Source organism: Amblyomma mixtum, chromosome 1 (genome assembly GCF_055824585.1).
Source record: "Amblyomma mixtum isolate Tamu chromosome 1, ASM5582458v1, whole genome shotgun sequence".
NCBI lineage: Eukaryota > Metazoa > Arthropoda > Arachnida > Ixodida > Ixodidae > Amblyomma > Amblyomma mixtum.
This window is the reverse complement of record NC_143012.1, coordinates 209,059,584-209,073,697: the sequence shown is the minus strand read 5'-3', so window position 1 is coordinate 209,073,697 and position 14,114 is coordinate 209,059,584. Positions and strand designations below refer to the sequence as shown.

The 14,114-nt window shown below is 52.7% G+C and overlaps 1 protein-coding gene across 1 annotated transcript in view; it reads right to left on the bottom strand.

Annotated features, from left to right (window-relative positions):
• Window positions 1–13,188, bottom strand: part of LOC149370728 (venom allergen 5.02-like) — a 75,655-nt gene extending 62,467 nt beyond the window's left edge. Inside the window, exon 1 of the mRNA XM_089578489.1 lies at window positions 12,919–13,188. Coding sequence (XP_089434615.1) covers window positions 12,919–13,188 — 270 coding nt within the window. The remainder of the gene's footprint in view (window positions 1–12,918) is intronic.
• Window positions 13,189–14,114: the final 926 nt, after the last annotated feature.

Sequence of the window (14,114 nt, the reverse complement as noted above, 5' to 3'; positions counted from 1 at the left end):
CCGAAAGACGCGGATTCGATACCAGCCGCGGCGGTTGAATTTCTTTGGAGGACAAATTCTAGAGGCCCGTGTACTGTGCGATGTCAGTGCACGTTAAACAACCCCAGGTGGTCGAAATTTCCGGAGCCCTTCACTACGGCGTCTCTCATAGCCTCAGTCGCTTTGGGACGTTAAACCCCATAAAACCAAACCAAACCAAAATGATGTGGATCAACTCGGCCTCTTCTCCAGACGTACCTCCCGTTCTTCATCGGCTTAATAAACTAGACCATCCCGCTTTCACGACTTATCTCTTGTTAACGCGGCTTCAGGACGTTCTCTGTCGTAGGGATCTCTAGAAGCAGCCCGGCGCCTCCAATCCTGAGTCAAACATCCCATCCTGGTGACCGGTTCTGTCTCCATGTGTTTGTGGTTTGCGTTTTTTAATGCGGCAGCGTTAATTAATGGTCCCGTGTTGTAGAAAAGCCGGTGTCGTCGTCGTCGTTGGCGGCGTTGGCCGCGAGGGAAAAATCCCAGAAGCATCAATAAATACAATTCATTGGGGTCGTAGCTTCCATCAGTCTACAAGGTTTTTAACTGTTCTTGTGCATTTACTATCAGAACGTGCAGGCTTTCGTCGGTACGGAAATGCGGCTACAGCGTTCGCCGGGCGCCTCTGCAAGTTTCTAAGCATTATGGGGGGGGGGGGGGGGGTGAGCCGAACAAACTTGAGAGACTGCTGCTTCAACCAGTTGCTTTCACAGACACGCGCCCCTGCGCCGTGATGCAAAAAAGCGCGAGTACCTCGGCCATGTTCTAATTTATACTTCCACTGTTCATCTGCATCCTTGCGACCGAAGGCTAGCACACATTCTCGCGTGTGATGCCTCAAAACCGCGTATCTCTTATTCTGCGGTCGAAACCCACGACAGAGTAACCGTTCGGTCGAGAGGGGTGACTGTGGCAAGAATACGATGTGTTGCCGGCGTCGCCACGCCCTTCAGGTAGTGGCGGTACGCGGCCTGGGAATCTGTGCAAATTTCGGTTACGTTTTTATCAATGGTGGAGTGAGCCAGAGCAAGTGCGATGGCAGCTCCTTCCGCTTCTGCAGGCGAATTAGACCGGATAGTGGCGGCGTCCCCCCCCCTGTGCCGTCTTCATAGGCTGCGACTGCCGTGAAATATCCTCGTTTCGAATTTTTGCCGCGTCGACATAAAGGGTATCGGAGCGGTTGCTGTATGTTTTCGTGTAATAGCTCGCTCGTGCCAGCCGCCTACCCTGATGGATGGACGGATGGAAAAACTTTATTTTCGTCAGAGAGCAGTGTGGCCGATTCCGTGTTGGATGGCCATCAACCCATGGCTGACGGCGACCTGGGTGGCCCACTCCACGGCCCTGGTCTGAACGACCGGGTTTGAGCTGGCCAACACCCACTGCTCGAGGGAAGGATCACGCATAATGTCCGCCGGTGGCGGTGCTATGCTACAGCTCCATAATATGTGGTCATAGGTTGCCAATTCGTGACACCATTTGCACTCCGGTTGAATGTCCGGGTAGATTTTGCTCAACACGTATGGGTTGAAGAAACATCTAGTCTGCAATTGTCGCCAGACGCATTCCTGCGCCTTCACCAATTGCTTGTCCGGGGGTGGGTAAATCCTCCGCTCAAGTCTGAAATGATTAGTGATGTCATGAAAGGATACCAGCCCATCTCTCGTGGACCTTCCCGGGACGTCCGGCTCACCTACTCGGCTGACGAAACCTCGAGCATTCATGTGAGCCGTCTCGTTCCCAGGGTTCCCAGAGTGTGCAGGTACCCAGACAATTTCCGCCTCCGTAATCCCTCGCTCCGTGGTCCGATTCAGCAACCGCGCCGCTGTGACAGATATTCTGCCCCTCGCCAAATTTCGGATGGCTGTTTTTGGAATCGCTGAAGATCAGGTCAGCATTACTACTAGTCATAGCTAGTGCTATCGCCGCTTCCTCTGCAGTTTCTGGGGAGCGGGTTTTGACTGATCCAGAGGCGATCAAGCGTCCCCGCCCGTCCACCACCGCAATTGCAAATGCATCCTTGTCCTTATACTCGGCGAGGACGCCGCGTTTGAGCGCGGAGCGATCGGACGCGTGGTGCATCGGCTCCGTCGATTTCTCGGCTGGAACCGCGGCAACCTGATGTAACGCCTAGCAAACCTGTGCGACTGCAACCGTGAAGTCAGCAGGAACCTGGAGAGCCCGATCACACCCAGGTACGCCGAATTTTTGGCCATTTCGAGCAACCCTCCGCATCACCACGTAGCGGTCGAGCCAAGCCTAACGGCTCCGGCTCCTCCGCCGCTGGCTGCGGAGACGCCTGCCGGCCAACCTCTCAACATGGCTCTGCCTGAACAACGCGGATATGACCCCACGACTCTGTCGTGGTCATCTGTCCCTGTAAGCCAGCCAGAGGACGGCCCATCCACCATTTCGGCGCAGCAAGCTGCCCTTTTCCAAGTCGTTGAGAGCCGGCGCCGCCGCCGGCAGAACGCACGAGGAGCGGCAATGCCCAAGACTCCTCTCAATAATTCAACAACGGGAGACGCTCGCGCTCCGTCTTCTACACCTCCACTGAAGACTTCTCCACCAGTCTCGAAGTGGACTCCCAAGCCAACGGTCAGGATGAACCCTGACGACTACGTGGTCGTGCTGCGGCCACGCAGTACGGTCTCCCTCAAGACGGCCTTCCAGCAAGGTGAGCTCGGCGCTGCCATTTCGCAACTCATCGGTAGGCAGCACATGAACACCATCACCATTTCACCAAATTGGGAACAAAATATCATCGTCTGTGGCACGCAGAACCCAGAGGTGGTTAAAAAGCTGCTCACGGACCTTCAACTCAACACCAGCAGAGGATCGCTCGCATTTCACGGCCACCTCAAGCTCACCGGTGATGTGTGTCGCGGTGTGATATCTGTTCACAACTTAGAAACCAGTGAGTCACTAAAACATAATGTGCAGTGGCGCGGTGGTGAACTAGTTCATGTGCGCAAGCTGGGACAATCAAACGTAGCTGTGCTGACTTTTGAGGGACGCACCGTTCCGCGTTACGTTCACTATAACGCAGAACTGACTCCCGTCAAGGAGTATAAAAAAACAGTGCCAGCGTGCTACCGTTGCGGCACACTGGGGCACCGGGTGGACAACTGTCCCACCCCGGTCAAGGAAAGATGCGGCATTTGTGGCCAAAACGTGGGGCTTGGAACTGAGGGGATGGCCCCCCACGTCTGCAATCCTATGTGCGTAATCTGCGGGGGCCCGCACCTCACCAGCTCCCGCGAATGCACCGCCAAATTCATTAAGTTGCCGCAGCCAGGGACCAGGACGCCATCCAAGGGAGCCAATGCCGGCGCTACACGGGGAGGGCGGCAGAAAAACAACCAGAAGACGCCACGGCGTGGCGTGATGCCTCCCCCTGGCAAGACAGCAACGGTAACGCCACCACCCGGAGCAGCGGAGTTCCCAGCTCTCAGCGCTTCATCTGGCGACGCCGCCTGCAACCAACCCAAGGTAGGCAGCTGGGCGAGGGTCGCCTCCTCTCCTTCCCCTCCTCCCTCCTCCCCCACCAGCACCGCCGAGACACAGGAACTCAAGCGCGAGCTCGCCCTTTTGCGAGCTCAAAACGAAAAACTAGCCAGCGAGCTTAACTCGCTCAAATCCCAATTCCATACTCCGCCCGCGTCGAGCGACGAGGCAGAAAACATAACAGACAGGGAGATCCCTCCTCCTGTGGAGAGTAGCGCCGCGGCCATGGAGACCCGGGTGACCGCAATTGAAACACAATTGGCTGACCTCCCCAAAATTATCCATGATACCATCGCGCGTCAGGTGGAGAGTGTCATCGCACAGGTGACACAAGCCGTAACGCACATTATCCAAAAATGGATAAAAGACAATCCGCGCGTCCTTAAACGCGTAGGACCCATCAGGGACGCTAACCGCCCCTCAAAATTCAATAGAGCTATTCCCGATGAGTTTGACTTTTCGGAAGACTCCTGCACGTCTGCGCCGGGCACTAGCGGACTGGGGAGTCTAAACAACGTGACCCCACCCTCCGCCTCCGACCATGGCCCCCAACCCTAAGTCGCGAGCAAGAACAACTCAGCCGCTTACACTAACGCAGTGGAACTGCCGGGGTCTCAAGAACCACAAGAAGCGGATTCATCTCCGCCTCTTTCTTGAGAACCTTGAGTTCCTCGTCGCCGTGGTTGCCCTTCAGGAATCCGGCGCCGGTACCAAACTCACAAACTACACTACATTTCAACACAACCCGCAGACATGTATACTTGTTCACAAGCGATACACTGCGCAGGAGGTCACACTTCCAACAACACCGTCTTTCCCATACACGATGGTTTCAGTGCTGCCCCTAAAACGGTCTGACCCACCTGTACACATTCTAAATATTTACTGCCCACCGAAACTTAAGAACGTCACGTTCAATGAAATTTTCACTCAAGCTCTGCAGGTGGCGGGTAGGGATCCCCTCCTAATCGTCGGCGATTTCAACGCTGCGAGCAGGCTATGGGGATACCCCCGGGAGGATAGGCGTGGGAGGAAGCTTGCGGAACTTCTTTCCACACTTGGACTCACCCTGCACACTGACCCCGCCAACCCAACACGTGTCGGCAATTCCATTCAACGAGATACTTGCCCGGACCTCACATTTACACGCAACATACGTCATGCCGACTGGCTGAATACAGAGGACACTCTAGGTAGTGATCACTGTATTATCAACACAACCATTTACATGCGTCCCCTGAAACGCCCACTAAAACAAGCTCGTATCCCTGACTGGACGACTTTCCGCACCTCTCTACCTATCGTAGACCCCCTCCAGTCGGGATACGACGCCTGGTCCAGATCGCTCACGTCTACACTCACACTACACGAAAAGCAGATACAGCTCACAGAAACACAAACAGACGTGGACAACCACCTTCTCCACCTTTGGGAGGCCCGTCGCAGCCTCACGAAGCGATGGAAGAAACAGAAACATAACAGACGCCTAAAGAACCGCATCCTCGAACTCACACAACAGGCAGCGGAATATGCTACTCAGCTAGCCGACACTAACTGGGTGGACCGGTGCAACGCGGCTGCTCGCCAGATGTCTGGCCGCAACACGTGGCGCCTGTTCCGCGCTCTCATCGATCCAATACAAACACGCACGGAAACCCAACGCCAATTACATAGGGCCTTGCACAACTTTACAGGAACGACAGAACAGCTAGCGCACACGCTCAGGGATCGATACCTGTGCACCACTAAGGACCCCCGGCAGGCGGCGTTCTCGTATGCAGGCGAAGAGAACACGGAGCTGGACAAGCCTTTCCAACTCCACGACCTCCGGGCAGCCTTAAGCAAAATGAAGCGGGGCACTGCACCCGGGCGCGACAGGGTTACGGTCAAGCTCTTGGCCAACCTTCCCGACGCAGCCTACGCCGCGCTTCTCAAATACATCAATAGCATTTGGGACGGAGAGACTCCTCTCCCTCTCGATTGGAAATCGGCTCTCGTGACCTTTATTCCGAAGGCCGGCAAACCTATTGATGTGGAGAACCTTCGCCCCATCTCCCTCACGTCTTGTGTCGGCAAGCTTATGGAGACGATGGTGCGCGACAGACTCTCCGATTTTCTCGAAACACAGCACACTTTCGCGGACACCATGTTCGGTTTTCGCCCTCACAAGTCAGCACAGGATATACTTCTGCAGCTTCACCACGACATCTTAGATCCTGTCGAATGTCCCCACAACGACAAGGTGGTCCTGGCCTTGGATCTTAAAGGCGCATTCGACAACGTCAAACACGAAGTAATCCTGGACCACCTCAGTAACACCAACTGTGGCCACAAAACATTCAACTACATAAAACAATTTCTTACAGACCGTCAAGCCTACATACGCATACAAGATACGGAACACGGGCCATACACCATCGGCTCGAGGGGAACACCTCAAGGCGCGGTCCTGTCCCCCCTCCTCTTCAATTTGGCAATGCTTCATCTTCCCTCCAAATTGTCTTCTTTGCCCGGGATACATCACGCTCTTTATGCGGATGACATTACTATCTGGGCCACGCAAGGTAACCTGGGGCACATGGAATCCTGCCTGCAAGCAGCGGCGACCCTAGTCGACGACTACGCGGCCTACTGCGGACTCCAGTGCGCCCCATCTAAATCAGAATTTGTGCACATACGTCCCTCCCCTCGGGACACAACACCGCTTTGCATCAGTCTCCCCTCGGGACCGATCCGGGAGTCCAAGGAGATCCGCGTCCTTGGTCTCTTCATACACCATCAACGCAGGGTCGACACTACCCTAGCCAAACTTCGCACAGTGGGAGACCAGGTGGGCCGCATGGTCCGCCGGGTCTCCAACAAGCGGGGCGGATTACGAAGCAAGGATGCACTGCGGCTTGCCCATGCTTTCGTGACGAGTAGAATCCTCTACTCAACCCCCTACTTGCACCTGCGCAAACATGATGATGACCAACTGGAGGTCATCCACAGGAAAGTCATCAAGCGGGCTCTCGACCTCCCGGTCACCACGTCCAACCAGCGACTTCTGGCTTTGGGCGTGGTGAACACATTCCGGGAGCTTCGAGAAGCCCACTTAGTCAACCAATACACACGTCTTGCACAGACCACGTCCGGTCGCCGCCTCTTGGACCGGCTACACATCAAACATGACTACCATATTGAGGAAAGGGAGAGAGTGCCAGCACCCTGGAGACGCGCCCTCCGGGTCCGACCCCTTCCCCGCAACATGTCCAGAGAAGACCATAGCGGTCGTCGCCAGGCGCGCGCGGAAGCGTTGGCGCGATACTATGGTAACCAAGAACACGTGTATTACGTGGACGTTACCGGCCCACACCACGGGGGGTGGTACACGGCCGCAGTCGTACACAACACAAACACAGTTAACGGGCTGACTTTCAAAGCCTACAACGCAACACACGCGGAGGAGATTGCCATTGCTCTGGCTCTCACGAATCCCAAGTCAAAACACATCATCACCGACTCGCGAGGGGCCTGTCGGAACTACGAGTTGGGCTGGGCTCCCCCGCTTGCCTGGCGCATATTGGAATATAGCTGCCGATGCGAAGATCCAACTCCACGCAACCTGATTTGGGCCCCCGGTCACCAGGGCCTACAGGGAAACGAACAGGCCGATCAGGCCGCCCGCGCACTCTCTCCCCGGGCTATCTCCCTGTCCTTGGAAGCCTACTCCCAATCAGACAGTCTGGCCCTTACATTCAAACACATCACCGATTACTACAAGGAGGAGCACCGGCGCTACCCGGCCCCTTGTAAGGGACTGGATCGCGCTGACGAGCGCCTCCTCATCAAAATTCTTACTAACACTGTACTGTGCCCGGCGGTACTTAAACATTTCAACGAATCCTTTGATGGCACGTGCCAGTTCTGTGGGGAGGTGGCTGACACCTTCCACATGGTTTGGGCGTGTCAATCCAACCCATCCATCCCCCCCAACCCCAACCCCACCAGAGAGGACTGGGAGGCGGCCCTGCTCGGCTGTCAGGACCTAAATACCCAAAAGGCCTTGGTTCACCGGACGCGGGCGGCGTTGCTTGCCAATGGGGCCCCGGAATAGGGGCTCCACCTAGTATTGTTAAGGGAAAGGGCCAATAGGGCCCACCCCAATCACCTCTCTGTAAATATTTATTGCACTATAAATGTTTTTCACCACCACCATACTCGGCGACATCTACATAGATTGCCCCGTTGTACTTCCCGCACTTAGCATGTAAAGCTTTGGCTCTTGCCTTCCTGCGGTCCTCATGATGTATTGGATGCATGTTCTTGGGCAAAGGTTTTATGTACAAGCCCTTGTGCATTTCCCGCCTCATCTGAATTTTCGTGTCACCGGCTGGAACGTCAACTCCAATGCCGATCCTTTCCAATATGTCCCTTCCTGCGTTTGTTTTTGAAAGCCTACCGAGCTGCATCACCAAGTGCGCCTCCTGTAGTTCTTCTAGGGTGTTGTGCACCCCTAATCCCAGCAGCCTTTCGGTAGACGCATTCTGAGGCAACCCAAGGGCCGCTTTATACGCCTGCCTAATCATAGCCTCCACCTTTCCTTTTTCCGCCGCGTCCAACTTCAAATAAGGCGTCGCATACACTATTCTACTGAGCACAAATGCCTGCACTAGCTTACACAAGTCTTTTTCCTTAACACCTCTCTTACGATTGGCGATTCTCCTGATTAGCCGCACGGTAGCATTGACCGTATTTTTAAGCCTTCGCAAGGACTCGCTATTCTTCCTGTTAGTCTGCAGATACATACCCAGGATCCTGATCATTTGGACCTCAGCGACATTTACTCCCCCCCACTTTCACCTCTAAAGGTGGTGGCGGCATATAGTGCCTCGCATGTATCCCTCTTGGTTTATCCCTCAGCACAAAAACCTCGGACTTGGGCTGAGAGCACGAGAGTCCTGCTTCCCCTGCTAGCTCCTCCACAATATCCACCGCCTGTTGTAGAGTTTCTTCCAATTGTGCGTCACTGCCTCTTGTTACCCATAGAGTAATGTCATCCGCACAGGAGACTAGCGCACATATTCCGCGGTAGGGGCTTCCGATATATGTGATCCTGAGTGCGCAGATAAATCATGTAAGGTGTAGGACTTGTTGGGGTGGGAATGGGTGGATTGAGACGTAGCAATCGCAGTAGGCGTTGTCCTGTTTCTGTGCGACTCAGGAGGACTAATTGGTTGGTGCGTTGAGCCTCCATTCATTCGATAACTGTATTGTCGATACCAGTGGCTAGGAGACGTTTTGTGCTAACCGTCCGTGCAAGACGCAGGGCGGAGGTGACTGACAGCCGTGCGTATTAGGATGTCTGCCTGTTCTGTTTGCCGCTGAGTGAGTATGTGGTATGGAAGGTGGTATGTAATGCGGCTAATGATTAGTGCATTTGTCATATTGAGGGTCTCGCGTTCAGAGAGCCCATGATTGCGTGCTGCCACCCGCCTGATAAGTGCAGCGACGTGTTTGGTCTGTCTTTGCAAGAGCTCACGGGTGGCGGTTGCATCGAGTGTGTTGTTAATGAGAAGGCCGAGAATCTTCACCTGAGGCACAATGGGCACTCGTTTCCCGTACATGTGCAGTTCAGTCTGGGGGTCACTCGGGAGGGGCTTTAGCTGCAGGAGTTCCGATTTATTTGGACAGCAACGGAGGCCTGTGTTTGCTGAATGAGTGGTGGTGATGTCTATGGCAGATTACAGGATATCCTGGGCTGCTTGCGGCAGGAATTCAAACCGGCGTCCTATAATCGGGGCTGTGAGTCTTTCTCTCTCTCTCTCTGCTTTCACTCCCACCTATCTCCCCTTCCTTACGGCGGGGTTCGGGTGTCTACCGAGATGTGAGAAAAATTACCCAGACATTTCCTCTTTTAAAAAATGCGTTCAAAGCTGGCAGCGCTGCAACACGTTGTCGCGTTCCACTCTTTAGGTTGGTTGGTTTATGGGGTTTAACGTCCCAAAGCGACAAAGGCTATGGACGCCGTAGTGGAGGGCTCCGGAAATTTCGACCACCTGGTGTTCTTTAACGTGCACTGACATCGCACAGTACACGGGCCTCTAGAATTTCTCCTCCAAAGAAATTCTAGCCGCTGCGGCCGGGATCGAACCCGCGTCTTTTGGGTCAGCAGCCGAGCACCATAACCGCTGAGCCACCGCGGCGGCGTCGTTCCACTCTTTAAGGCGAAGCTTAAGGGTCTTCCAATTTTTTGTCTTTCGTTTTTGCGGAAAGCAAATGGCGCAGTATCTGACTCAAATATCTGGGTGGACACCTGAACCGCGCCGTAAGAGAAGGGAGGAAGGTGAGAATGAAAGAAGAAAGCGAGAAAGAGGTGCCATAGTGGACGTCTACGGAATAATTTCGACCACCCGGGGTTCCTTAACGTGCACTGACGACGCGCAGCACACGGGCGCTTTTTGAACCGCAGCGAGACCCTACGACTCTGCCACGAATGCTTGAGCATGAATAAAGCATGAATAAAGGCGCCTCTAGTAAATGCATGAGTTAGATAAATAAAATAAAAGGAATAAATAAAATAAGAATAACAAAAGTAGAAACCAGTAAAAAAGAAAGAGAAATAAGAAATGAGATGAAAAAGATGTAATGTGCAGAAAAAAATACAACTAAGAAAGAAAGGGAACCCGAACCGCGCTGAAAGGGAACAGATAAAGTAGGGAGTGAGAGAAGGAAAAAATTGGCAGAGGCTTAGCTTGGTTAAGCACGGAAGGTTGTGAAAGCAAATTACGAGCAAGTTTAGCGACTACAGTAGAGAAAGGCAAAAGCCTGAGGGCTGAACGGAAGGCCGGAATTAGCTTAAAGTGCTATTAAGCTGTCCACTAAACCACAGAGTTGGTAAGGCGCCCGTCCGCTCCTCCAAATGAACGCAGTCTACAAAGCTATGTCAGAGCCCATCAATGAACGCCGGAATTAGCTTAAAGTGCTATTGAGGCGTCCACTAAACCACACAGTTAGTAAGGCGCCTTTCCTTTCCTCCAAATCAACGCAGTCTACAACGCTGTCTATGTCAGAGCGCATCAATGAAGGCCGGATTTTGCTTAAAGTGTTACTGAGGTGTCCACTAAACCACAGAGTTGGTAAGGCGCCTTTCCTTTCCTCCAAATCAACGCAGTCTACAACGCGTCTATGTCAGAGCGCATCAATGAACGCCGGAATTTGCTTAAAGTGTTACAGAGGTGTCAACTAAACCACAGAGTTGGTAAGGCGCCTTTCCTTTCCTCCAAATCAACGCAGTCTACAACGCTGTCTATGTCAGAGCGCATCAATGAAGGCCGGATTTTGCTCAAAGTGTTACTGAGGTGTCCACTAAACCACAGAGTTGGTAAGGCGCCTTTCCTTTCCTCCAGATCAACGCAGTCTGTAACGCTGTCTATGTCAGAGCGCATCAATGAACGCCGGAATTAGCTTAAAGTGCTATTGAGGCGTCCACTAAACCACACAGTTAGTAAGGCGCCTTTCCTTTCCTCCAAATCAACGCAGTCTACAACGCTGTCTATGTCAGAGCGCATCAATGAAGGCCGGATTTTGCTTAAAGTGTTACTGAGGTGTCCACTAAACCACAGAGTTGGTAAGGCGCCTTTCCTTTCCTCCAAATCAACGCAGTCTACAACGCTGTCTATGTCAGAGCGCATCAATGAACGCCGGAATTTGCTTAAAGTGTTACAGAGGTGTCAACTAAACCACAGAGTTGGTAAGGCGCCTTTCCTTTCCTCCAAATCAACGCAGTCTACAACGCTGTCTATGTCAGAGCGCATCAATGAAGGCCGGATTTTGCTCAAAGTGTTACTGAGGTGTCCACTAAACCACAGAGTTGGTAAGGCGACTTTCCTTTCCTCCAGATCAACGCAGTCTGTAACGCTGTCTATGTCAGAGCGCATCAATGAACGCCGGAATTAGCTTAAAGTGCTATTGAGGCGTCCACTAAACCACACAGTTAGTAAGGCGCCTTTCCTTTCCTCCAAATCAACGCAGTCTACAACGCTGTCTATGTCAGAGCGCATCAATGAAGGCCGGATTTTGCTTAAAGTGTTACTGAGGTGTCCACTAAACCACAGAGTTGGTAAGGCGCCTTTCCTTTCCTCCAAATCAACGCAGTCTACAACGCTGTCTATGTCAGAGCGCATCAATGAACGCCGGAATTTGCTTAAAGTGTTACAGAGGTGTCAACTAAACCACAGAGTTGGTAAGGCGCCTTTCCTTTCCTCCAAATCAACGCAGTCTACAACGCTGTCTATGTCAGAGCGCATCAATGAAGGCCGGATTTTGCTCAAAGTGTTACTGAGGTGTCCACTAAACCACAGAGTTGGTAAGGCGCCTTTCCTTTCCTCCAGATCAACGCAGTCTGTAACGCTTTCTATGTCAGAGCGCATCAATGAACGCCGGAATTTGCTTAAAGTGTTACAGAGGTGTCAACTAAACCACAGAGTTGGTAAGGCGCCTTTCCTTTCCTCCAAATCAACGCAGTCTACAACGCTGTCTATGTCAGAGCGCATCAATGAAGGCCGGAATTTGCTTAAAGTGTTACTGAGGTGTCAACTAAACTAAAGTCCCTAGATCAGCTTTGCTTTTTTTAGAAAAGCTCATACAGGGACTTTAAACTAAACCACAGAGTTGGTAAGGCGCCTTTCCTTTCCTCCAAATCAACGCAGTCTACAACGCTGTCTATATCAGAGCGCATCAATGAAGGCCGGAATTCGCTTAAAGTGTTACTGAGGTGTCCACTAAACCACAGAGTTGGTAAGGCGCCTTTCCTTTTTTCCAAATCAACGCAGTCTATAACGCTGTCTATATCAGAGCGCATAAATGAACGCCGGAATTAGCTTAAAGTGCTATTGAGGTGTCCAGTAAACCACAGAGATGGTAAGGCGTCTTTCCTTTCTTCCAAATTAACGCAGTCTACAACGCTGTCTATGTTTGAGCGCATCAATGAACGCCACAACAGAGGTCAAGCTAAAGGTCAAACGTGGAACCGCCGGGACGACGCTGAAAGGCTCAAAACCTAGCGCAGTATTGCTTTCGAAATAAAAGACGTGCCGGGTGGAGGTCTCCACCAGCATTTAGACCACCTGAGGGTCTTTCACGTGCACTGACATCGCACAGCGCACGGGCGTGTTTTGCGTTTCGCCTCCATTGAAACGCGGTCGCCGTGGTCGGGTTGGATCCCTGCTTCTCCTGCTCAGTAGACCAGCGTCTTAATCACAGAGGCACCGCGGTGGCGCACAACAAAGCTAAGATCAAAGTTGGGAATAATAAACGGCGAGGAATCAGCATGCGTCCTACTTGTTTAAGCAGCAGCGCTATGGATTCTTATGAATGCATGCAACCGGCTCGTTAACGTACCAGCTTGTTCATGCCGGCAGCCGCTGGAAATTTTGTCACTTTGCCGGAGGCGATGTTCGACCGTATCTCGTTGTGCTTGTTTACGATCGCTTCCTCATCATCTCGGCCCACTCCGACTAGCGCCACTTCACAGTCCGGGTTTGCGGCCCGTGGTGACAGGATAGCCAGGAGTTTCTTGAAGGTGGGTAGCCCGACCGCCACTCCTGGTTGTGCATTGTTCGCCGCCGTCATCAAGGCCAGGAGAGCCCAGGTCGCCGTCACGATCGCCATAGCTCTTGCTTCTCGATCCTGTTGCACTGTGCGCGCGCCTCGTGCCATCCGTGCAGTTCTCCTCCTTTTCTTTGCGAATTGTTTCGGGGACGCGTGACCCAATCCTCAACATGGTGCGCAGTTCGATGGAGGCGACACGCAAAACACGCCCGCATGCTGAGCGATGTTAGAGCGCGTTGAAGAACCCCAGCAGACTATTCCGGAGCCCTCTAAGCACCCTTTTCTTTGTTTAGTATTTCTCTCCCATCTTCCTCTGTCCACTCACGGCGCGGTTGGGGTGACTAGCGTGATGTGAGACACTGACTGCGCCTTTTATTACCTTAAAATCCAAAATGAGGACACTGTGCTGTGCGACGTCGTTGCATAATATACAAAAAACTAGATCATCGATACTGAATTGTGGTGCCTCTTTCTCTTCTTTTAGTAGAAACCGCGGTGGCTCAGTGGTTATGGTGCTCGGCTGCTGACCCAAAAGACGTGGGTTCGATCCCGGCCGCGGCGGCTAGAATTTCTTTGGAGGAGGAGAAATTCTAGAGGCCCGTGTACTGTGCGATGTCAGCGCACGTTAAAGAACCCCAGGTGGCCGAAATTTCCGGAGCCCTTCACTACGGCGTCTCTCATTGCCTGAGTCGCTTTGGGACGTTTTATCTTTAAACGATAACATATTCAGTAATATGTGGGCTCACAAGGTCGCCAAGAGCCATGGGCTCGAAGCCACCTAGTATAATACCCACTAGGGCTCAGTGCTGACAATAAACGTTTTCCAATCCAAAAACACCACAAAATAAATAACTTAAAAAAAATCTCCTGTGCCCCTTGGTTTCTGTGGCTGTTGGCTTCTGTCATATTTATAACGAGCCCCTCATCCCCTTTCCTTGTTTGCTTAATTGCTTAGCGAGGGCCTCGATTCTGGCAGCCTTGACGCC